Source organism: Neophocaena asiaeorientalis, unplaced genomic scaffold (assembly GCF_003031525.2).
Source record: "Neophocaena asiaeorientalis asiaeorientalis breed wild unplaced genomic scaffold, Neophocaena_asiaeorientalis_V1.1 scaffold110, whole genome shotgun sequence".
NCBI classification, from domain to species: domain Eukaryota; kingdom Metazoa; phylum Chordata; class Mammalia; order Artiodactyla; family Phocoenidae; genus Neophocaena; species Neophocaena asiaeorientalis.
In genome coordinates this window covers 3,201,281-3,227,318 of record NW_020175053.1, presented here as the reverse complement: position 1 = coordinate 3,227,318, position 26,038 = coordinate 3,201,281, and the positions used below count along the sequence as shown (strand labels likewise).

Sequence of the window (26,038 nt, the reverse complement as noted above, 5' to 3'; positions counted from 1 at the left end):
TAGATAGATAGGAGATTCATATTTTATTTCTCCAGTGACATATTTACAGTTGAATATAAATTAAAGGCCTGCTTGCACACCAAAGCCAGGTCCGTTAGGTGGTTCAGTCAAAGAGGTAAGACCTCCAGCTGGCTCACATGAGAAGCGTCCACTCCTGAAAGGAAAAGTAACATTAAATTGACTGCTAATGATTACCATTTATAACTGTTACCTCACAAGAGCTCAGTTAAGTAACTATTTCTCCTCAGAAAACTAGCATGGATTATTTAATCCAAACATTACAACTGCTGCAAGATTTTCTCTTCCTAAGTTTAAATATAAAAACTGACATAAAAATATGGAATATGAAAAATATAAAAATAATACTAATACTAGTTCCCACTTACTGAGCAGTGTACATACATCACCGGCTCGTTAAATCTTTACAACAATACCATGAGACAAGGGACACTGGCCAAAATATTTTACAGATACAGAAACCAAGGCTTGGGATGATGCAGCATCTGCCCGAAGATCATAGCTAAGAACTACAGCAAAATAACCTGGCCCCAGAGGACATTTTTAAAAAGCATGTTTTAATAAACTAGAGCACTACATTTATTCTTTTTATATTTGAATTTTATTTTGACTGAGATCCACTGTCGCAGGGAATACACAGTTACACACTGTATTTGGAAACAAAAACTGGATTCCTTGAGAGATCTGAAGATTTGGGAGGATGTCCCTTAGAAGCAGTAAAGAAAAAATCTGTTTGTATTTTTGTTTTTAAAGGCTAAATTATTCATATTAATTTTTCAAAAACAGGTTCCAGAGCAGGGTGGCTACCATAGCCACAGAGAAAACATGAACAGGTCCTCCTATAGTTCTATGAAGGGAAGCAGTGCAGAGGTAAATGAACCTGTCTTTTCACCACCACACGTACTTCCCAGGTAATCGTTCAGGCTCAACCTCTGCCCTGTCTGACCTCTGTTGCTAGAGCCTAGCTCAGCACCTACTCCTGTTTCACCCTTCTATTCCCTGGCTTTGCTCATTTACCTTGTTCCTGCCACATATTTCAGCTGAAGAACTTATTCAATTAAATCATTTTATTCCCTCTGGCTTTGCCCTTCACATTCTGTCATCAATCTTATAAGTCTATTTTTAGAGCCCTAGAAAATCATTTGTTGAGGGGACAGGAAAATGACACCACATAGTCATTTATAAGATCTTTTAAGCTATTACATTACAAAATGCAAGTAACTAAGTAGTGTATTATAATAAAGAATACCTACAAAGTCAAAAATTAGTTAATATATTTGCATTATAGGTTCACTATGAAAACCAGGTAAAAAAGCAGTTACTGTACTATCTGTTACAGCCTAAAATTAAAGTTTTGGGGTAAGTAGCAAAATGATATTTAGCTTTAATAAACAGTATTTCGCTTTGTAATTTTTTTTTTATGTCAACTGGCAGCACAGGTACCCTTGCTGCTCTTTGACTACCACTGAAATAATGAAATTGATCAATTTTGGAGGACCTTTCTTTCTTCTCCTTTACTCTTGTGGTTTAAGCTCAGCTACCCTCGTTACCAACAAAAAGGATCAACTTAGAAAGATTAAAAAACTGAAGTTTCCGGAACAGTAAATAGAATTAATCATGTATACTGCATGAGCTCTTCAAATGCAGATTATGGAATTTCATATGAGAAAGTAACTTTAAGAATAATCTGGTCCAGTTTCCTAAAGTTCGTTCCACGAAATTACCATCCCATAACATACTTTAGGGGAAAAAAGGGGGTTCCAGTCCTCTGTTATGCCTGCCTGCAAACTTTCCCCTGCCCCCACCATTCACAAAATGCACATTAAAATACTACAAAGGCTGTAAAATACTCCAGTAAAGCCTACAAACTTGGTTTAATCTACTAGTCATGTAACTTTCCCCCTCACTTTATCTATAAACATACTTCAGAACCCTAGAGAGGCCATGATCTAGCCCCACCCATTCACCCGACAGCCACAATTTACACCCAGATTTTCACGTAATAAAAAACAAAAAATGATTTCCCCAATATGCTTAAAATACCATCTATTAATTACCTTGTTCTCTTCAGTACAATTCAAAAGGTAAATCTGGTTTTCTAGCCATTCTAACACTACTTGCACAGTAATCATTTTAACTCATTTGCATTCTAGACAACTTGGCCTTTCTGTACATTTTTTATGGCTTAAAAAAAGTACTTCTTGGACTTCCCTGGTGGCGCAGTAGTTGAGAATCTGCCTGCCAATGCAGGGGACATGGGTTCGAGCCCTGTTCTGGGAAGATCCCACATGCCGCGGAGCAACCGTGAGCCACAACTACTGAGCCTGCGCGTCTGGAGCCTGTGCTCCACAACAAGAGAGGCTGCGACAGTGAGAGGCCCGCGCACTGCGATGAAGAGTGGCCCCCGCTCGCCGCAACTAGAGAAAGCCCTCGCACAGAAACTAAGACCCAACACAGCCAAAAATAAATATTTATTTTTTAAAAAAAGTACTTCTTAAAAGCTGCTTTATGAAAGTTTAGTGCTTACCTTTTTAATATTACTGAGATATATGCACCACTGCCCCTACATTTAGTATTAAAAAACCAGTGACTTTACTGTCTAGAGTTTATCATCAATCACCTATATCTTTTGTATATATACTTTGTAGCCTATCTATACTTTTAAACACCTCAGATGTTATCTGTACTCCACAGAATTCTGTAAAATTTAAAATATCTTTATAAAACTAAATATGAATAATTCAAGTTGGATTTAAAATTAGTTTTAGATAATCCATACTAAAAAAAAACCCTATCTATTAATTAGTAATTGAAAGCAGGTTTAGAAGTTATGTTCAGTACTTTAATTGAAAATAAGAACAATCTCTAGGGACTTCCCTGGTGGTGCAGTGGTTAAGAGTCCGCCTGCCAATGAATGGGACCACAGGTTTGATCCCTGGTCCAGGAAGATCCCACGTGCCACAGAGCAACTAAGCCCATGCGCCACAACTACTGAGCTGTGCTCTAGAGCCCACATGCCCTAGAGCCTGTGCTCCGCAACAAGAGAAGCCACGGCAATGAGAAGCCCGTGCACCGCAATGAAGAGCAGCCCCAGCTATGAAGAGCAGCCCCAGCTTGCGCAACTAGAGAAAGCCCACACATAGCAACAAAGACCCCACGCAGCCAAAAATAAATTAAAAAAAAAAATCTAGCACACAAATATTTATAAATGTCAAAAGAAAGAATGTTGTCTTACCATCAGTTTTTTTATTTCTAGCCATCATTTACCAAAATAATAAAGCAGTTTTGAACCACAAACAGAAATCTTTACCAATTGTGGCCAGAGTACACCTGATAGTGGTACTCAGAAATCAGTTCCCACTGAACCAGTTTAATTTCTCTAATTACTCAAAGACTCACAACTAGCACCTCTTTCAAATATTTAAGCAGAGGGCTTTATTATAAAAATACTAATAAAAAAGCAGTAGCCAGCTTTGGTTAATTTAAAGAACAGCTATAACTATTTTGGTTACTGCTGTCATCACAGTCTCTCTCAATAGCCAAGAAATTAACTTGGGGAAGTTCTTATTTTCATATGCTGGGAAGACATTCTGAATTACCATGTCCAGATACACTCTTTACATATACCACTGGTGGATACTCTGCAATTACTGAAAACTAAATAGATTTATCTCGGCTATTTATTTATTTAAAAAAATTTCTTTTTGGCCGCACCGCATGGCATGCAGGATCTTAGTCCCCTGACCACCTGTGCCCCATGCAGTGGAAGCACAGAGTCCTAACCACTGAACTACCAGGGAATTCCCTATATTAGCTTTTTAAATAAGAGGTGATACGTAGGAAATAAAAATAGGTTGAGAAACCAGTAATTCTTTTTTTTGTGGTACGCGGGCCTCTCACTGTTGTGGCCTCTCCCGTTGCGGAGCACAGGCTCCGGACGCGCAGGCTCAGCGGCCATGGCTCACCGGCCCAGCCGCTCCGCGGCACGTGGGCTCTTCCCACACCGGGTCACGAACCCGTGTCCCCTGCATCGGCAGGTGGACTCTCAACCACTGCACCACCAGGGAAGCCCCGAGAAACCAGTAATTCTTAAAGTCTTTGGCTCAAATCTAGAACACTCAAAAAAATCACATTGAAGAACTATTTACAGTTACTAATAAGCACCATCCCTATTATTATTAGATGTCGAAAGTGCTTTACTGTGGTACTTAGTTCCTGTTTATTAATGTTAAAATACAATGTTATAGTATCTCCTGTACTGAAAACAACAACAAACACTTAATTTCACCCCTGGTAATCTCATCCAGACATGGCTTTAAATACCATCTATAATAACTAATGAATCCCCAATTCATATTTCCAGCCCTAAGGTATTCCCTAAATCTCAAGCTCATATCTAAACTTCCAGCACTCTACCATGGATGTCTAAGTAGGAATCTCAAACATGCTAAGTAGCATGTCCAAAACAAAGTGACTTTTCTTCCCCAAACTTGCCCTACCCCAAATCTTCCTCATTTTAGTGAAAGGAATCACTGAGGTGCTCAGACTAAAAAGCTAGAAATCATTCGTAATTCCTCTGTCCTACAACATCCACTAAATTTTGAACTATTCTTTCCACAGCAACTACGACAATAATTTTAACAAGATCACGCATATCATTCCCTACTGAAAACACTCCAACAGCTTTTTATACTTAGGATTCAACCCAAATTGCTTACCTGGGCCTCTACCTACCTCTCCAACCTCTTCACCACTTTCCTCCTTGATCACTCACTTCAACCACACTGTCATCTTACTTTTCCTCCAGGAACTTAATACCTCCTCTTTCCTCTCCCTCTGCAACACTGTTCCTCCAGCTCCTTACATGGTTCCTTTGGGCTTATCATTCAGGTCATTAATTCACCACCTCAGAAAGGCCTCACCTAAATTTACCTCCAGTCATCCTCCATCCCCTAACCTGTTTATTTTCCTCCTAGCATTTATTATTCAGGTATTACACTAGTTGTCTCTCTCCATCACTAGAATATAAAATATATGACGACTTTACCTTGTTCATAATTTGTATGCACAACCTAAAACAGTGACTGGCACACAGCACATATCCAGAAATATTTGTGAAACAAATGAATGCTGAGGGAATACAATAAAGTAGACAAAGCAACTATCTGTCTGTTTGTGTGGCAGGAGATTTAATGCTGGATTAATGTTGTCATCGATAGATCACAAAGTTCACAAGAAAGGACGGAGGAGGGTCTAAGCTCCAAAAGTATGACTACAGAATTACAAACAATACCTAATGAGAAAAAAAGGGGACATTTAAAGAAACCAAGTGGATTTCACAAGGAAATGGGCACCTGAGATATTAAAACAAAGTACCCCAAAGTTGAAAGAAGTATTATGGGTTTAAGTACAAACAAAAGAGTAGCACGAACTTATTTTAAAACATCTGAGTCCTAAAAACAAGCTAAAGTTTGTGAAAAATATTATGAACTTTTGTTTCTGGGCAAGGGGCGGCTACAGTTGAAGCAAGGATAAGTAAGGGACAGGACCAGTGGCTAAGAGAAATACTGTAATGTTAAATGACAAAAGGTTTCACTTCAGTAGCCTCCATATAGGAGACTAATTCTTCACAGTGGAAATGTTTTATTCCTAAAAAATGTTTTCACTGTAGCCCAAGTAAGTGAGGAACTAGGAAGAGAATGCCAAACCTCTTTAAGCAAATTCAAGTGTTGAAAGAAGTGTATGTTTTTTAGGGACCAGCTTGCCTTTACTAAACTTAAGTTATCCTGAACTGACCTCTTTTTCTTATTAGGTAGAGTTATTAGTCGGCCAGAACAATGAGGGAGTAATTCTCAGTACTTCTTGCAGACTACAGAACCGTGCATACCCTCTTGACCTAGTAATTCAACCTCAGGGAATCGTTTTTAACAAAAAGAAGGAAAATATATTTTAAAACAGGGTAATAAAGAGCACATCATAGTTCTCGCAATACATTAGAATACTATATGGCCTTTAAAACCTATATCTATATTGAGACAAGGAAAATTTTATATAACATAAGCAGAAAAAATACAAAGGGACTATAACTGTATAAAACCATGCAAACATTGCTAGTATTAAGAGAGAATTTTAAGTAATGTGAACACTTAGATAAGGAATAGGGGTTTGTTTAGCAGCAAAAGTTCAGGTTCATAACTGAATGAGGAGTAATTAGTAGTTATTAATTACTGCAGTTAGTAACATAACTGCAGGATGGGAGTAGCCTGGATAAAACAATGTTTAAGTTGAAAAAAGATCTAGGCATTCTAACTGACTGTAAGTACAATTTAATGGTGTAATGTATCTGAAGTAAGAACTGATGTAATTAGGCTGCATTATTATAAGCATGATGTCTGGAATAAAGAAGACAGTCCCACAATGCCCCACATGCTAAGTACATATCTCAAATACTGTGATTAGTTTAAGTGTCACATTAAGAAACTCATTTCCAACCAGAAGACCTGCTAAGGAGGGAGACCAAAACTATGTCATATAAGGAAAAACAATGAAACAACTGTGAATATTAAATCTGAGAAAAGATATGGGGAAGATGAGATAGCTATTTCAAGTAACTAAAGAGCTGGCATTTGGAAGAGATATAAAAATTATCTTGTGTTTGTTCAAAGGACAGAACCTTTGGACCTTTAGGTGGAAATCAGAGGGAAGACAGACTTTGGGTCAAATCCTGGCAGTATGAACTTTTAAACAATGAAATAGATTTCTATTTGCAGTACATTTCCCTTCTTTATAACATCCAAGTAGATGGATGATTATCTGATAGGGTTTTAGATGATTATCTGATAGGGTATAGGGTTTTAGACGGGGGAAAAAAATCATTGCTTTAAATGACAAGTTGATTTAGATAGTATTCAAGACTCCTGAAAACTCCTGTTGACTTAGGGTTTAAAATTTTAAAATTAAGTCTACATGAAAAACTAACGTAGGTTAAGCCATTAAAATTTATTAAAAAGAAATAAAAGGATACCTTGGCCCAGGTTTTGGGATTTTGCCAGCCTTGAGTTCATCAATAATTTCTTCAATATCCTTAGGTGTCAGATCCTCCTAGAAAAAAAGTAAAAAAAAAAAAAAAAAAGTAAAATCGTCAAATATTAAAATTACATCCTACCTCAAAATCAGTGTAAATCCCTAATAACAGTTTACTGTCTGTCTCAGCTCACAAGTTAGTTACCAAGGCAGCAACAACTGAGTAACTCCTATACATAGTCTGTCCTGCTAAATGCAATAGCAATAGGAGCTGCAGCTGAAGAGGCAGCACAGAGCAGCGCTTTGAAGGGAGATAGTTCTGCATCTGAGCTGAAGTCCCAACACTTACTAGCCAGCAATCTGAGAGAAATTACCCGGCTTCCCCAAATTTGTTTCTTAATTCATAAACTGACTTCAGAGCGTTTTGAGGATTAAAAGAGAAAATAAATAAAATAGAACACTGCCATGCACATGCTCAACAAATGCTATGTCCTTGAATCAGTGAGATGCAAATAGTAATTAGCACCAGCAGTCATATAAAGTAGATGCCTAATATCTATCCCTAAGCTAATGATCTAGTACCCTAGTGATATCTTCTTTATTTCCCAGGTGAAATTCATCCTGTTGCAAACTTCACTTAATTTTCAAAGGGAAAAGTAAAAAACTTATTTTGGACACATTTATTTTAATAAATCCGGACCCTCCAATCCCCGTTTCAACCAGAACAGCTTTGTATTTTGTATACTATGCACCTGTGTAAAATTCTTACCTCAAGGGTTCTGTTATTTAGAATAACAAATACAATTAAAACACACAGACACACTCCTACCCTTGGCTGCACCCTAGGTTTAGTCAAAAGACAGTCAAAACAGAATGGGGCAAGATTAAACTAATAAAAGTGCCTAAACTACATTATATCCCCTCTACCCCTCCCAAACTGTTACGTACTTAAGAAAATGTTTTTAGGACCCTGGTACTATGCTAGAGAAATCATGATTCAGTACTGTATATTCAATGCCTAGCCTCATAGAAGCCCTTTAATATAGAATAAACATTTATAAAAATAAGAACTGCTTAGGGTGCAACAGATGCTCAGAACCTCAAAACTAGAAGGAATCTTTAAACTCACCTAATGATTTTATCTCCCCCAACTCTTTATTATGAAAATTTGAAAAGTATACATGAATAACCATATTCCTTACCATATCTGAATTATGTACACATATACCTTTTGGTTTTGTTTTGTGTTTGTTTTTGGCTGTACATTTAAAAGCAAGTTGCAGACATCATGACACTTCACCCCTAATAACCACAGCGGGCAGGCATCTCCTAAGAACTTTTTTTTTTTTTTGGCCTCACTGCACAGCTTGTGGGATCTTAGTTCCCTGACCAGGGACTGTATCCAGGCCACAGCAGTGAAAGCCCAGAGTCCTGACCACTGGACCGCCAGGGAACTCCCAGAACATTTTTAAATGTTCTTAAGTAACACAATGTCATTACCACACCCAATTAACTAACAATAATTCCTTAATAAAATCAAATGTCAAGACCATATTCAAAGCTACCCAACCATCCTCAAAATGTATTTAGTATTTCTCTCTAATCGGTATCCAATCACAGTTTATGTGACTATTTCATTTTATCCACTGGTCAGCTGAGATCCATAAAAGTTAACTGCCTCAGGCTTCCCAGGTGGCACAGTGGTTAAGAATCCGCCTGCCAAGATTGGCAGGGAACACCGGTTCGAGCTCTGGTCCGGGAACATGCCACATGCCACAGAGCAACTAACCCCGTGGGCCACAACTACTGAGCCCGTGCTCTAGAGCCCACGTGCCACAACTACCGAAGCCCACATGCCTAGAGCCCATGCTCCACAAGAGAAGCTACTGCAGTGAGAAGCCCACACACCGCAACGAAGAGTAGTCCCCACTCGATGCAACTAAGGAAAGCCCGCGTGCAGCAACGAAGACCCAATGCAGCCAAAAATAAATAAATGATAAAACAGTTAACTGCCTCACCAAAAACCATACCACCACCTGAACCTCTTGCATAAACCCACAGTCTACTATATTTAGACTTACAGTGCTTCATATAAAGCCTTGACTGTCTAATTCCTGATTAAATTAAGATCCTCATGATTATGAGGAAATTGCAGAAGTGTGGGAAAAGGGTAAGTTATTGCCATATTTTTAAAGGAATTTTTTTTTTTAAGTATGAGAAAGAGAAGGTAAGAAATTTGAATCACCATCATTAAAATGAAGAAAACCCCTACAGGTAATAAAAACATCCTAGAAATGTAAAATGCCAAAGAAGTCCAATTTCATCTTCATTAAAAAAAAAAAAAATGTAGATTTCCATTACAGGCATTATGGCAGTCCAGCTATCCTGACTGAATGTCCTATTGTAACAACTAACAATGCTGGATAAAATTTTTTTAAAACCTTTAAAATTTTATCAATATCAAGGCACTGATAAGAAAAAAATACCCAGAGGCCAAAAACTCAATGAAAACTTAGGGAGACAGTGGAACAGCAAAAAAACGTGGCTTCAGGGTTTCATAGCCTAGAGGGGCAAGGGACAAATCTCCAGGACACAGAAGGTCATCCAAACCACATAAAGCTGAGACCCCCCCCCCAAAAGCTCTACCCTCAATATAAGGGAAAACTAGAAATTAAAACTGTCTCTCAAAACAACCCTGCTACTCTGGAACCTTACACTTTAGGGGAAGAAGAGGGGAGGATATAGGAAGAGGGGATTTCTTTGGGGCCAGTAGTATTTCCAGGAGCAAGAGAGAAGCAAAGTCAATCCCTTCTTGAAGCATCTACCTTCGACACAGGTCTTAAAAGAATTTCCATAAACAAACTTCTAAGAATTATGAACTAACAAGATATTATGAATGACAGACATGATATAATTAGGGTAGCAAGCAATTAAAAAAAGATAACTAGAAAACTCCATACACTTGGATATTAAGAACACTTCTAAAAAACACAGGTCAAAGAAGAAATCAAAATGCAAATTTAAAAATATTTAGAACTAAATGATAAAAATATTATTTACCAAAACTTGTAATGGGACTTCCCTGGTGGTCCAGTGGTTAAGAATACACCTTCCAATGTGGGGGACACAGGTTCGATCCCTGGTTGGGGAACTAAGATCTCACATGGTGCAAGGCAACTAAGCCCGTGCGCTGCAACTACTGAGCCCACTAGCTCTGGAGCCTGTGCGCCACAACTAGAGAGAAGCCCACACACCACAACAAAAGATCCCACAGGCTATAACCAAGACCCAACACAGCCAAAAATAAATAAATATTAAAAAAAAAAAAAAAGAACTTGTGAGGGGCTTCCCTGGTGGCTCAGTGGTTAAGAAGCCGCCTGCCAATGCAAGAGACACAGGTTCAAGCCCTGGTCTGGGAAGATCCCACATGCCGCGGAGCAACTAGGCCCATGCGCCACAACTATGAGCCTGTGCTCTAGAGCCATGAGCCACAACTACTGAGCCCGTGCACATACAGCCCGTGCTCCACGACAAGAGAAACCACCGCAATGAGAAGCCCACACACCGCAACAAAGAGTAGCCCCTGCTCAACAAAACTAGAGAAAGCCCGCACAGCAACGAAGACCCAACGTACCCATAAATAAATAAACAAAATAACTTCCTTTAAAAAAAAAAAAAACTTCTGAGATCTGGCTAAAGCAGTTCTTAGAGGTACGATACAATCTCTGTCAAATTTTTAAAACACACAATATAGTATTATTAGCAAGCCTAGATACATATATTTTGAAAGTTTAAAAAACATGTACAGGAAAAACACACTAAATTTATGATAGTGGTTATCTCTGGGAATGAAAGGAAAAGAACAGGATTTTGAATGGGGGTGGGGGAGGTTTACCCTCACCTATAGTTTATTTCTGCGTATAATAATGATAAAAACTATAATACCTAAAGCAAGTGTGGCAAAATATTATTATCTATTAAGCCTTGGTGGTTATTTTTTGTATTTATATGTAAATTATTAAATTTTTCATTATTTAAAAGATTTTTTTAAATTTATTTATTTACTTTTGGCCACGTTGGGTCTTTGTTGCTGTGTGCAGACTTTCTCTAGTTGTGGCGAGCAGGGTCTACTCTTCGTTGCGATGCGCGGGCTTCTCACTGCAGTGGCCTCTCTTGTTGTGAAGCACAGGCTCTAGGCGCGCGGGCTTTAGTAGTTGTGGCACGCGGGCTCAGTAGTTGTGGCTCGCAGCCTCAGCAGTTGTGGTGCACAGGCTTAGTTGCTCCACGACACGTGGGATCTTCCCAGACCCGGGCTTGAACCTGTGTCCCCTGCACTGGCAGGCGGATTCTTAACCACTGCTCCACCAGGGAAGCCCTAATGATAATAATTTTTTTAAAACGTTCTGGTGGACAACAATGTGGAAGCTAAAACTGACATATTTTATGTAAAGTTTTTCTATTCTTTGATTTTTAATAAAGTTTGGAAACCAGGAAAAAAGAAACCTTCTAGATATTTATGCCAACAGTTTCTTCTAAATGAATAATTCAGAAACCAACATCCACATGACAAGAAACCAAATGTTTAAAATATTTTAAATATAACATCATACAACTTTATATTAAGTAAATACTCACATAGTAGTTGTCATTTATTTGAACCATTGGTGCGTTTACACAGGCCCCTAAACATTCCACTTCTATAAGAGTGAAAAGTTTGTCAGGTGTAGTCTCTCCAACCTTTATTCCTAAAAATATAAATAAGCACTGGTAAGGACCAGGTTATATTTTAATTGCAATATAGTTTAAGAACCAAGAAAACCAAACATAAAAAGCATATATATATGAAGTATTTACAGAGGCATATAAAAAGTATTCAAGAGCATTAAATTTCTTAAACAACTCTGTATAGTTATTATAGAACATTAAAAGATTTAAGTGGACTTGTTCCTTTAAAAACAAATTTCAGAGGACTCATCTCCAGTATTTGTTGTTACATAACAGTGCATCAGACCATATTATCTTCATTTTGATCATGATAATTAACCTACTAAAATCAGTCATATTATCAGACGGGTAAAGACTCAGAAAACAGCTAATGTCAAAGATTAAGAATGTAAGGAATATAGGTACTCTCATATCTTTAGGGAAGGCATTTTAGCAAAATATAGTAAAATCTGACCCAGCAATTCTACTTCTTGTAAACAACCTTCGTGTACAATTGAACAAGTATGCAAAGACATGTTGTACACATGAAAGTAACTGCAGAATAATTTAACTTACAATAGAAAAATGAGGCACACATATTATTATAGCCAAAATCAAGTGCAAAAAGCAAACAGACATATTACATTTATGTATTTAATGAAAATAATTAAAACAATATAAAATCTAAAACTAATATACCTAACTGTTATCAGAATTTGTACCTTGGAGATGGGGGGGGTAGGATTTTGAGCAGACTTCACACTTCTGTCTTACATACTTCTATACCCTCCAACTATTTTTACAACATGCAAGTAACAACAAAATTAAGAGACACCTCCTTTTACTTCATTTGATATGTATAGTGATAAATGCAGCAATGGCAGTTTTTTATAGCAAAACGCCCTTTTAATTCTGTGAAGGCTACTGTAATAACATCTTTCTTTTTTAAACATCTTTATTGGAGTATAATTGTAGTAACATCTTATTCCAAATTTCCCTTCCTGAAGCATTCTTCCTATTCTAGTATCATTTTTGTTTTTAAAATAAATTTATTTTTGGCTGCATTGGTCTTCGTTGCTGCATGCGGGCTTTCTCTAGTTGTCGTGAGTGGGGGCTACTCTTCGTCGTGGTGCTCAGGCTTCTCATTGCGGTGGCTTCTCTTGCTGTGGAGCACAGGCTCTAGGCACGTGGGCTCCAGTAGTTGTGGCACTCAGGCTTCAGCAGTTGTGGCTTACAGGCTTTTAAGCACAGGCACAGTAGTTGTGGTGCATGGCCTTAGTTGCTCTGCGGCATGTGGGATCTTCCCAGACCAGGACTCGAACCTTGTCCCCTGCGCTGGCAGGCGGATTCTTAACCAATGCGCCACCAGGGAAGTCCTATTCTCGTATCTTATTTGTTCCAAGTCTTGTTTGGAAGGATATAAGGATGATATAGTCACTTCTTTATGTGCCACATGCTATCACACAACAAGTGAAACTTAATTTTCTAAACAATGAAAACTTTAAAACTTCGAGAAGCTTTTAAAACATACTCAATGGTTAAGGAAGAAAACATGAAAACTCAGCTTTGAGGAGGAGAACTAAAGAATACAAAATAGGAAGCAATAATGGTGGGCAAACACAGTAAGACAAAAATTTACTCGTGAAGTACAGATCCAGTAAGATGGTAAAAGTTTGAAAATCAAGGTAAGACATAGGTCAAATCTCGAAATACAACTCTATTTTTTCATAAAATTTATAAATATACTGTGTCCCATACCAAGCTTTTTCTGAATGGCCTCCAGTATGCTGTCAGAGTTACGAAGCATGCAAGGTGTAGTAGTGCAGACTTGAACATGATACTTTCCAACTGGCTTTCGATTATACATTGTATAAAAAGTTGCTACTTCATATACTCTCATTGGAGGTACTTGTAAAACTTCTGCAACCTAAAATATTTTAAAATAATATGATTACAATATTTATTAATTGAGCATATTACTTCAATTTGGTAAAAACCAAAAAAGTTCTTCAAAAGCAGAAACTATATCTGTATCTGATATCTGCGAGGCTAAGTCCTTCAATTTTGACACTTAAAAATTATACATATATCCAGGTTTTGACATGAAAAAGGAACTCATTAAATGGCATTTCAAATGACAAATATATTAAACTTTCTCTTATCAGGGATTCTAAAAGAAATTTATTCTCAAAAGACGTCTAATCCCGGCTCACTTGTGCAAGATTAAAGTAGGTATGCTAAATTTAATTTAGTGATACTAAACCAGCCTTATACGTCCGAATATTTCTCTCAAAATACACACACTGGGGCCTGACCAACGGAATAATTTTAAGTCCCTGGTGTTTAATTGAAAAAGCTCCCCCAAGCTGCTGCTGTGTGCCTCCCTACGCCTTAGTGATGGTTAAGGAAATGATGCATGTGCCTCTGGATTTTGTTTTTGTTGTAAGGTTGGGCTTTCTTTTGGGGGGAGGGACAGTAACATTAAAAATCTCAAAGTGGAAAGAATCTTGATTCTATTCTCTATATGCTATTTCTTGCCTCTCACACATATACAACCAATTCTAAATAGAACAGGACAATATTTTTGAAATGTTCTCACATTAGTTTCTCATTTTTTTTTTTAAATTTTTTTACGGTACGCAGGCCTCTCACTGTTGTGGCCTCTCCCGTTGCGGAGCACAGGCTCCAGACGCGCAGGCTCAGCGGCCATGGCTCACGGGCCTAGCCGCTCTGCGGCATGTGGGATCTTCCTGGACCCGGGCACGACCCCGTGTCCCCTGCATCGTTAGGTGGACTCTCAACCACTGTGCCACCAGGAAGCCCTCTCATTTATTTTATTTTGCTCTGCTAAGCTTGACACTCAGCAAGACTTCTAACAAGCTTACCACTATTAAAAACATAAATTTTTAAAAAATGTATTTATGATTAGAAACGCATCTAAATCATTATTGAGGAAGTTGGCTATTATAAAAATAATGTAAGGAATTTAGAAAACCCCCAAACATATACGTGATTTACTGGAAAAAAAAGAAAAATAAGCACCTATGTTTACTAAGTATAGTACCAACCAAACTTGCTTTATAACATTTTTCATAGTAAGAAAACAAAAAACTAAAGGTCCACAACAGTGTTAGAGTACTGTACAAAGTAAATAAGAGATCAATGAGCTATATCTAAAATTTGCATCCGGGATTCCATTAGATAAATTGAGGACATTCCTATACTCCAAGAAAGACAATAATGGTCTAACCTAATAGTTAGACTTTAGAAAGTGAAGGAGAATGGAGTATAGCAGAATCTCTGCAATATTCAGTCAAGTAAAAAAGGCATAGAATTATAAATGATTCAGTCCCAGCTCTATCACTTAGCAATCATAATATAATAATTGGAAGAGCTCTACCTAGTTCAAAATCCTCATTGCAGATGAGGAAATCCAGAGAAAAATCAGATCTCTTAGTTCAAAGTAAAATATGTTTTCCATTATATCACATTGGCTTATTAGTCATGTGATTTTCACAAGAATCAAATAATAATGTAAGGCTTTATATGGCACTTTATTGTAACATAATACCATACAAATGTAGTTGTATTAATAGGATATGAATAAACTTGAAATCTGGATTACTGCTGAAAACACTACTAGGAAAAAATGAATCCTAAAACATGCATGAATATATTAACCATATTTAAATGGGTAACCCATAAGATTTCTGTAGGTTGTGGATTCCAAGCTGCCATAATCAAGTGTCGTAAATACCATGTATTATATGTATTTTTGTTAAAGCCTGTAGCCAAAGATGCAAAATATTAAAAAGATTCACATTAGCTGTCAGCAGATCCTTTTCTCTGCAATTCTAGTGTTTAAGCAGTACATTCATTTTCAGAATATCTTGACAGCAAATTACACACATTTGGGATCTTTTATTATTATTGCCATTTCTCTCAAAGACAGAAAAAAAGAAAGCCTCTTTCACTATAATGCCTTTACTACTTCTTGCAAGGATAAAAAGCTCTATCCTTTCAGTTCTCTGCATTATTAAGGGAACCAACAAAAAACAAATGTAATTTGAGTTATGAAACATATAAATGGTTAAAGGGCTTCAAACTCCTGGACTGATATCAATGAATGTCAGAGAAATTTCTACATAAGGAAGTTACTATACACAATCTCTCCTCTTTTTGAACTAACACAAAAATGAAGTACCTTGTTCATAGCAGAGATGGGCAGCCATCCATTCTGTCTTTGGGCTAAATCCAGGACTGGAAGCACAGCTGCTGCTTTATGCCCTTCTGGGTAGTTTTTTACAATTGCCTCTATCCTCTGTATCAAAGAAAAAGCACTTGTTTTTATACATCTGGAAGATACTAAATATTTTATAAATTAATTATAATGTTAATTTAGTCATACCTTATAGTTTTCCGGTGTGAAATCAAATGGAGTATCTGGGTTATTCTCAGGAGTATCTCTGTGCTACACAAAGGAAAAAAAATGTTTTCCAAAATTACCAAAATTGCCTCAAAAGTGTGAATAACTTTGTACTTTACTACTACTTTTCATGTAATCTCTTTGCTTTAATTCGAACATGATATATACATCAACCTATCCTTGCATCAAGAAGAATGGCTAAACTAATTATCAAATATAGACCTGATGAGTATGATTACCAAAATATTAGCAGAATTCAAAAATTTATAAGTTTTCAAAATCATCCTTTATAGGTTATGAGAAGTAGCTTTAGGATCAAAACCCAAAAAAAAGCATTATCCAACTTGATTAGAGAATAGGATCTTCTAATGTAATCTAATTATAAAAAATTACCAATTATTGGAAGCCTAATGAAATTAAGACATAAAATTTTTTTTTAAATTTATTTATTTGGCTGTGCATGCGGGATCTTCGTTGTGGCATGTGGGACCTTTTTTTTAAAATTATTATTTATTTATTTATTTGGTTGCGTCGGGTCCATTGAGAAAGGCAGCCTCCTTAGTTGCAGCAGGTGGGCTCCTTAGTTGCAGCAGGTGGGCTCCTTAGTTGTGGCATGCATGTGAGATCTAGTGCCTGGACCAGGGATCGAACCTGGGCCCCCTGCACTGGGAGTGTGGAGGCTTAACCACTGAACCACCAGGGAAGTCCCGGCATGTGGCATCTTTAGTTGCGGCATGCAAACTCTTACTTGCAGCATGTGGGATCTAGTTCCCAGACCAGGGATGGAACCCGGGCCCCCTGCACTGGGAGTGCAGAGACTTAGCCACTGGACCACAATGGAAGTCCCTAAGACACAAAATACTGAGTGTGAAAATATGTGCATTTTTCCAAAAGAAAGTGTACGAGATTGTCAAAGGGACCTACCTCCTACAACAAAAGCACCATTTCTTCTCCACACAAAAGAAACTAACCAACAGCTAGTTTTCTGTAACAGAAACTAGCCAACAGCTAGTTTTCTGTAACAGAAACTAGCCAACAGCAAGCTTTATTTCTTCTCCAAAAGAGCAGGCCCTCTTCAAACACTGACAAGAAATGGCATGTCAACAGGAAATCAAATGAGTCACACTGAGATTAACACTTAACATCAATTAATGTTTTGTATGTATGGTGAACACAGAACTGAATCCCTTAGTAAGTTAACTCTCAGAGTTCTGGTTTTTCAAGGACATAGAAGAGAAAAAAAGCGGAAACTTTGGACAATGATCTCTAATGTTTTTAGACAAAGATGACAAAATACAAAGCAGGTCTCTACTTATTAATAGTATAGCTAACTCATTTATTAAGAGTCAGCCTAAAAATAATTCATTTTCCAAAATGATACCACTAACTCTAAATCAACATACAAGTCCACTAAATTGCCTTTAAACACTAGATTGATTCCTAAAAAATGTGCCTTGTCACAGAAAGCGGATACATATCTTAGCCTTTCTGAATTGTGCAACCAAGCTAGGGAATTCATCGACCTCTACCTGTAGTGAAACACTGGACACGAAAAACATAAAGGCCAACTGCCAATGTGTTCGCTGTATTACTAAAATCTATGAGTTTCAAGCTAGTGCCATTTTGGGATTCCCCAAGTTGCAGCCTCAGAGTCTTCACTAGCCAACATGAATGATTTTTTTTTTTTTTTCTGCTGTACGGGCCTCTCACGGTTGTGGCCTCTCCCATTGCGGAGCACAGGCTCCAGACGCACAGGCTCAGCGGCCATGGCTCACGGGCCCAGCCGCTCTGCGGCATGTGGGATCTTCCCGGACCGGGGCACGAACCCGTGTCCCCTGCATCGGCAAGCGGACTCTCAACCACTGCGCCACCAGGGAAGCCCAACATGAATGATTTTTAAGAACCTAAAGTGTGACAAGAAATCAGGTTAGGTTCACAGTTATTTCACCAAGGAATAATCTAAATTCTTATTCCCAGAGTTGCGCTGGTATCAATTTAAATTTGAGAGGTTTAGCTGGAACTACACCTCTTGAAATGTAGTGAATTCAATTAGCTATGTTTAAATTCCCACAATGGCCAGCAAATATCAAAGACACTGGTGTTTAAGATATGTTGTGTTGTATCCACCCAAATTTCCAACTCCTTCCATTCTGAAGAAATCTAAGTAATTACTTACCACAAATAAGGCTCCTCCAGCTCCATTCTGCACAGCTGTCTTATGCAAATTCCTTACATGTCTTCCCTAAAATTTTAAGAGTTTAGTAAATCAAAAGCCTTATGAAATTTTAAGAGCCATAACTTAAAATAATAGAATCAACTGATAGAAGTAGAATATCTTAAGAGATATGGCCTACCACACTACACCATGCCCACCTCTATTTCAGGAGAGATATAAGGAAATGGAGATTCAAAGGTAAGGTTACTGGGCTTCCCTGGTGGTGCAGTGGTTGAGAGTCCGCCTGCCGATGCAGGGGATACGGGTTCGTGCCCCCGTCTGGGAGGATCCCACGTGCCGCAGAACGGCTGGGCCCGTGGGCTGTGGGCTGTGGGCCGCGGCCGCTGAGCCTGCGCGTCCGGAGCCTGTGCTCCGCAACGGGAGAGGCCACAACAGTGAGAGGCCCGCATACCGCAAAAAAAAAAAAAAAAAAAAAAAAAAAGACATAGAAAGAGGTGTTTGTGGCACAATCATAACTGGAAAATATCAAGGTTAAACAAAACAAACAGAAAAGCATAAACTACCATCCCAATATATTCAATATAGACATTAATGAAAATACCAGATGGCCTTAGCAATTAAAAGTGCTTATCTGTTATTATGATAACAAGATTACAAGGGACTCTTATTTTATACTTTGTTTCTTATATTTTTCTCTATTTTCTAGGTTTCTTTTAGCATGAATTGACAAATTGAAAAAAAAATTCTTATTTAAAACAAAACGTTCATCAAGTACAAAATGAAACATCTACTGTTAATTCTTTCCAATTTCCCAGTATATCAAAATAAACACCACCAATCTCTTAAGTTAGAACAGCTTCAGTTTTGATCCTTTCCTCATTATTCCAGGATATGTCACATACCTTACTTAAAAATATACAGATAATCTTGAAAATTGGTCTTGAGGCCTATGTAGCGGCATACTGGAAAATCTATTTTGAGGCACTCTCTGGCTGACCTGTAACTCTGCATATGCACGTGAATTTACACACACACACATATTCTCTCTCTCTCTCCCCAAAATAGAGTGTTTTAAAGTCCAAATCCTTGTAGACTACATACTGATTGAGAACAGTCAGGAAAAAGTAGTTAAGTTACAGAAAGAAAAGCTGGAGTTTCAGATGATGATGACGGGTTTTTTTAATGGAAGATTTGGGTTTAGATCACCATGCTGCCACTTGCTAACGTGTAACCTTCCACAAGTCACTTAAATTTTAAAAAGATGTCGGGGGTAGGAGTTTATTAATTAATTAATTAATTTTTGCTGTGTTGGGTCTTCGTTTCTGTGCGAGGGCTTTCTCTAGTTGTGGCAAGCGGGGGCCGCTCTTCATCGCAGTGCGTGGGCCTCTCACTATCGCGGCCTCTCCTGTCGCGGAGCACAGGCTCCAGACGCGCAGGCTCAGTAGTTGTGGCTCACGGGCCTAGTTGCTCAGCGGCATGTGGGATCCTCCCACACCAGGGCTCGAACCCGTGTCCCCTGCATTAGCAGGCAGATTTTCAATCACTGTGCCACCAGGGAAGCATCACTTAATTTTTTTGTGTCAATTTCTGTATCTGGAAAAACAGGGATATATACTTATTCAAGTATTTTGAGGTTCAAATAGTCAGGTACTATATAACCTTATCTCTGAAGATACTATAAACCTGTTAAAGCGTTACTACATCTGCCTAGCTGATATGGGGATAAAACATTTAATAACTGAATAATGGAAGATTTAAACTGCATTTTGAGAACTGTGCTGTGTTAGCTAACTAACACAGAGTCACTGTCACTACTTGCCTGCTGTAAGTCTTCTCCCTTCCTTCTTAAACCCTGAAAAAGCTAGAATTGAAACCCACTATTAATTCTTCACTATCAAATTATATTCTTGTTTATGAAAAAAAAAGTTTCTTGAATTTTCATTTGGAGTTCAGTGAATTCAACTGGAATTCACTCAAGTATAGACATTTTTAGAGTCTAATGAGAAACTACAGAGTCCAGTCTAGTGAAAAGCCTAGACTCTAGTCTAAGGAGGGGGGAAAATTCAGCTTACTCTTCAAATCAGTCCCGCCTAAGTTGTTCTTTTCCAGTTCTAAGACGATTTCGTCCTAGAATGCTTCTTTCTTCTAAAAGTGAAACTGAATTCAAATGGCCCATTAAGTAGGGAAAAGACTACTTATAATTCAATTTTTTTTTTAATTGAAGTCTAGTTGATTTACAATATTATGTTTCAGGTGCACAACACAGTGATTCACTATATACATATATATATATATTTTGCGCCACCATTGGCTATATTCCCTGTGCTGTACAATAATATATCCTTGCAGCCTATTTATTTTATATATAGTAGTTGTAACTCTTAATCCCCTACCTCTATCTTGCCCCTCCCCTCTATAATTCAAACTTTTAATATCTTATTTATTCCTTTACTGAAAATGCCTGATGTGGATATTATAATGAATGTAGTAAAATAGGTGAAGTTCCTAAAGATATCAAAAAACAGGGCAGCTTTGAAAACGGCCACGTGATAACTTGCTGTGAATGAGTAACAGTGTATGCCCAGTTGAAAAACAAATGAGGGCTAATATTTATCAGTTTACCTTCATTATTTTGCTTGCTTTTGTTTTATAAACAAATTGAGCCCTTTCTCTACTATTTTGAAGAAATCACCTTTGACATTAAGTTGCTAAAATTCTGTGTTAATGTATATATATTTAGGTTTTCCGTAAGAACAGAAGAGCTGCATTTACTGTTTTTAAAAAAAAACACAGCATATATAGGGAGACAGATTAGAAATGAAAAGGCCTGCCTCCCTTGGCTCACAAAATCCCCACATAGGTATTATTATCATCCCTTGTTTTACAGATATGGAAACTAAGGCTCAAAGAAGGAAAGAAAAGAACTTTCACTAGATCACACAGCTAAATCCATGAAAAGTCAAACACAGGTTTTTCTGACTTGAGGACACGCCGTCTAAACTAAACCACTAAACCACTAAAACTAAGTTTTGTAATATTTTCAAATATACATAGGAGAGTTTTACAAATGTTCTCCAAATAAACTTGCATTAACAGTTTAACTAAAAATGTTAATTTGGATTAAAGAAATATAAGTGATTTTACTAGCATTGTGAGAGAATTATCAAGTAAAATTTGGCCAAATTTTATATTATAGAAAAGCTAAAACGAACAACTCAGGTATTAAAGGAGCATTACAGATTAAGATAACCATATTAATGGTCACAATATTCGTGATTACTTTCAGCCATCTTGCCCATAAATTAAACAAAGCATTCTTTACATATCTAAAATCCAGTATGGATACCAATAACTCTCCAATGTCCTAAGGAGAAGAATACTTCATAGAAATGAAATGTCCAAACATCATTTCAGTCAGTCTCACCTTCACCAATTACTATAACCTTAGGGAGGCTGCTCTGCTTCTCAGCACCTCTCACTGTTGTGGCCTCTCCTGTTGCAGAGCGCAGGCTCCGGTGCGCAGGCCCAGCGGCCATGGCTCACGGGCCCAGGCGCTCCACGGCATGTGGGATCTTCCTGGACCGGGGCACGAACCCGTGTCCCCTGCATCGGCAGGCGGACTCTCAACCACTGCGCCACCAGGGAAGCCCTAGCATACTATTTTTATCCTTACACTGGAGACACATCTCCAATGTAAAGATCTGAGTTTGTAGTGTGCAATAGTGACCTACTGAACCTCCGTGTATAAACTTAAAATGTGTTCATTTTCTCTTTCCCCTAAACTGTTTATGGCTGTGGCAGGCAAGAATAATGGTGCCCCAAAGATACCCACATCCTGATCCTGGGAAGCTGTGAATATGTTAGTATACACAGCAAAAGAGAACTACAGTTGCAGATGGAATTAACGTTGCTAATCAGTTGATCCAAAAATAGGGAGATTTTCTGGATTATCAGGGTGGGCCCAAGGGCTCTTAAAACAGCAGAGGAGTGAGCAAAGTTAGAGCAGGGTCAGAATGGTATGTGAGAGCTTGACCTGCCCTTGCTGGCTTTGAAGATGGAAGGGGGCTATGGACCAACAAAGAAGGGCACCTTCTAGAAGCTAGAAAAGCCAAGGAAACAAGTTCTCCCCTAGAATCTCCAGAAAGGAAGGTTCTACCAACACCCTGGTTTTAGCCGAGTGAGACCCATGTCAGACTTTTAACCTACACAATCATAAGATAATAAATTGGTGTATGTCACCAAATTTGTGGTAACTTGTTACAGGAGCAATAAAAAACTAATATAAATGCCCTCTAATCTCACTTTTCCTCCTCCCTCCCTCCCTTCCTCCCTCTCTCTTTCTTTCTTTCTAAAGAACTGGGTTAATGTCCTAGAGCCAAAATGTAGATACTGCAAAATAAATGGAATCTCTAATGGAATGGGAAAACATTTCATTCTACAAACCTTAAAATTTAGGAAGAAAAATGCCACCAAAGAACATTCTACTTCTAGTACGGCTGAGTAGATTATTATCAGGCCAAACCACTGGGTAAAAACTATAAACTCTGGACAAAATATTTTTTAAAAAATTAAAAACCAAAAATCTTTCTGAAGGCACTGAAGAACAACCAAATGCAGGCAGACACATGAAGGGAGTCTAGACTTAGAAGAAGCCAATAAAGGTTCTTTTTTTTCTTTACATCTTTTACTGTGAAGGCAGGCCCCAGTCTATCCCATGCTGGGCAGCTAAAACTCCAAGAGAAAACCTGCAGCCCTAATGTCTTGAAGTACCACAGGAGAGGCTGGGACAACCACAGGAGAGGCATAGGCAAGTGGGAAATCCCAGAAAAGGAAAAGCCAGAGTGGAGAAGCCCCCAATTCTGTGGCTAACTCCAAACATGCATGCACACAGGGCAGACTAAACAGCCCAGCTAAAAGAACTGAACCAATATTTGAGCCGCTGTCCACAACGGAGCCAGACTGCAGTTCAAGTTAATTGCCTGCCTGCAACAACTACAACGAAATACTCTTTGGAGGAATTTTAAAAATCTAGAGCCTCTATGACATCATTCACAATGTCCAAGATACAATCCAGAATCACTCAACATAAAACAACAAAAAAGGAAAACAACCCATTTTCAAGAAAAAAGACAATGGAGATTACCAAACAATAATTTCAAAACTGCTACAACAGTGCTTAAGGACAGAAAGAAAAAAATCTTCAGTAAGTGAAAAGATAGAAATAGAAACTATAAAAAAGGAACCAAATTAAAATTCTAAAACTGAAAACACAATCCTTGAAAATGCCACCACAACTCTCTCACCCCTATGATACTAATTAGTGGCTTGGGAGAGAGGCATGATGAGTTGTAAAATGGTGTCAACATTACAGAAAACTTTGGGCAATTACTAAAGGAAAGATGGAGATAAACCTATTTGGAGTAGCTGTTGCTCCACATTTCATAATTTTTAGGCAATTCTTGACAATCACTCAATAAGGTATTACTGCACTTTACAGAAAAGAAAAATAGAGCTCAAGGAGATTAACAAATATGGCTCAAGGTCACACAATTAGAGTCTTCCCCTAGACACTACTAAATTCTGGATATTTTTAAAGCAATGACGAGCTGAATAAAATCCTGTGGCTGAAGAAATTGGCAGCTGGCTAATAAAGAAGCAATTATAACAAAATAAGCAATTTCTTTGAAAATGTAAATGATTTCCTTAAAGGTTTCTCTTTTAGAAAAGGAACTTTATTGGTGAGACCACTTTACTCACATCTTTCCTGACTTTTGCTAGGTCATTCTGATATCCCACTATTTGTAAAAGGCTAGAAGGGCCTGGTTAGAAGGGCAGTCACGGAATGTCACCTGTCATTATTATTATCCACATTGTTACCTGGAGCCCAGCAGGTAACAGTAGAACCTCAAGCGTTTATTGAAGACCAAACTATGCAAATTGGAATACTCCCACTTGACGGCCGAGGACACCAGGTGAGAACAATAAGAGCCCAAAAGTGGAAAGACGGTGCACCCACCATCCAAACTCAGGTCTCCCTGCAAGGCCCTGAGCTCATCCTCCGCTACTGCGCGCCACCGCCCTCCCTTCTGCCGAGAAGTGATTCAACCTTTCTACGTTACTGCTGGGGGAAAGGCTGCTTTCCTTCCGGTAAATGCCCCGCCGTCATCCTCGTCATTTCTGGAACACGCTCTGTTAAGTTAGTGCGAACGGGTGTTTCACCCCGATTGTAAACGTCCTTTCTAGAGACGGGCTTGGATGTCAGGAGCGCGAGCGGCCCCGACGTCCTCCGGGTGCGGGACGCGGTGACGCCATCACTCGGCCAACTTCCCCACCTGACAAGGGCAGTGCTGCTAGGGGACCCTGGGGCCGCCCCACGCAGAGACTCGGCCTGCTAGGCGGGCGGGGGTCCCGGAACCGCCCTCCCGCCTCCCGTCCGGAAGGAGGCCTCGCGCCCGCCGCAGCCGCACCGCCGACCCCCTCGCTCCACGGCGACGCGGCCTCCCTGAGGAGGGCGAAGGCCGCGGTGTCCTTGCCGCCGCCCGAGGTCCCGTTCGGGGCCCTGGGCTCCCGCGTGCCCGCTGCAACAGGAGGCGCGGAGAGAGGGGGAGGGCGGCGGCGGCGCCCGCGCTCATTCGAGCCTCCTTACCCACTGGGCGGCGAAGCCGGCCGCACGGGCCCGGAGCGCCGCGGAGAGGAACATGGCAGGCCTAATTGCGGGCCTTTGGGCCGCGCCAGGTACAGTCCCGAGCGCCCGGCACGCACAGCGTGCGCGCCCCCGAGCCCACCCCGCGCGCCCAGGGCGGCAGGGGCGTGCGGGGGCGGCTGGGGCCAATGGGCAGAGACTTCCGGGGCAGGGGCGGTGCCAGGGTCCGCTGGCGCCCTAGAAGGCGGGTTCCGCGGGCAGCGGCCGGGGCCTCCGCCTTGAGAGGAGATGTCCACGGGCAGCGCCTTGAGCTCTGCCGACCCAGGTTTTTGGGGTGAGCCTCCCTCTTGGAGCCTTAGGAGGATTTAACCGCCTCCTTTTTGATTGTGGTTGCTTAAAAAAAATTTCCGTTCCGTTCCCCTATACATCGTATGTTACGAATTGCAGAATTGAAGATACAGGGGCTGCCCCCCAGTGAGCTGGGCATAGACACCAAATGCCTTGGTTCCCGTTGTTCTGCTTTAGAGGTGCGTGCCTACATATTTAGGGACGAAATAATATGATGTCTGGAATTTGCTCCAGAGTAACGGGCCGTGAGTGACGACTGCCTGAAGCTGCGGGGTAGTGCTCGTTACTATTCTCGGCTCTTCGTACGTGTTAGAAATTTTCCATAATAAAACTTTCCAAAGAGAAAAAAGCCACTTCCTTCTTGATGTTTGTTTGGTAATCTCTGGAAATTCCAGCAAGTATTTATTCGGTAATAGCTCTGATCTGCAGAGCGCCACTTCCTGCTGTGGGGAGTTGACCACGCACTTCCCTCTTGATTTCTCCCTTGACTGCCTTTCCTTGTACGTCCTGAACTCACTCGCTTCCTTTTAGGCCCATTTTCTTTGCTATAATAAACTTGTGAATGATTTCTGGAACTTTCATATCAGGGAGTTTTTAAAAACTTATCCCTCATTAATTTAAAAACTCTAAAATATTCAGTTGCAACTCCTTATGAGTCATATTTTACAAATTAGGGAATTGGAGTCACAGAGGGCTGCCA

General features: G+C 39.3%; 1 protein-coding gene across 2 annotated transcripts; it reads right to left on the bottom strand.

Moving 5' to 3' along the window:
- On the bottom strand, window positions 1–25,142 carry NDUFV2 (NADH:ubiquinone oxidoreductase core subunit V2). Of its 2 annotated transcripts, XM_024763740.1 has the most exons (8): window positions 24,994–25,142; window positions 18,348–18,413; window positions 16,154–16,216; window positions 15,950–16,066; window positions 13,504–13,672; window positions 11,677–11,786; window positions 7,043–7,119; window positions 1–154 (listed from the first exon to the last, which is right to left on the bottom strand). In XM_024763740.1, exons 1-8 carry the CDS (start codon window positions 25,045–25,047, stop codon window positions 61–63), a joined length of 750 nt encoding a protein of 249 aa, XP_024619508.1. In that variant the 5' UTR covers window positions 25,048–25,142; the 3' UTR covers window positions 1–60. The 2 variants fall into 2 exon arrangements, with proteins under 2 accessions (XP_024619508.1, XP_024619509.1); XM_024763741.1 differs by lacking the exon at window positions 18,348–18,413 and having other exon boundaries at window positions 24,994–25,122.
- Window positions 25,143–26,038: the final 896 nt, after the last annotated feature.

Excerpts from the sequence above, each read along its gene's own strand:
- NDUFV2 (XM_024763740.1), bottom strand. The coding sequence starts at position 25,047 with ATGTTCCTCTCCGCGGCGCTCCGGGCCCGTGCGGCCGGCTTCGCCGCC. Across the intron at positions 16,067-16,153 it reads TCACACCGGAAAACTATAAG|AGGATAGAGGCAATTGTAAA; the intron begins GTATGACTAAAT and ends TCTTTGATACAG. Across the intron at positions 11,787-13,503 it reads GGCCATTCAGAAAAAGCTTG|GAATAAAGGTTGGAGAGACT; the intron begins GTATGGGACACA and ends TTATATTTTTAG.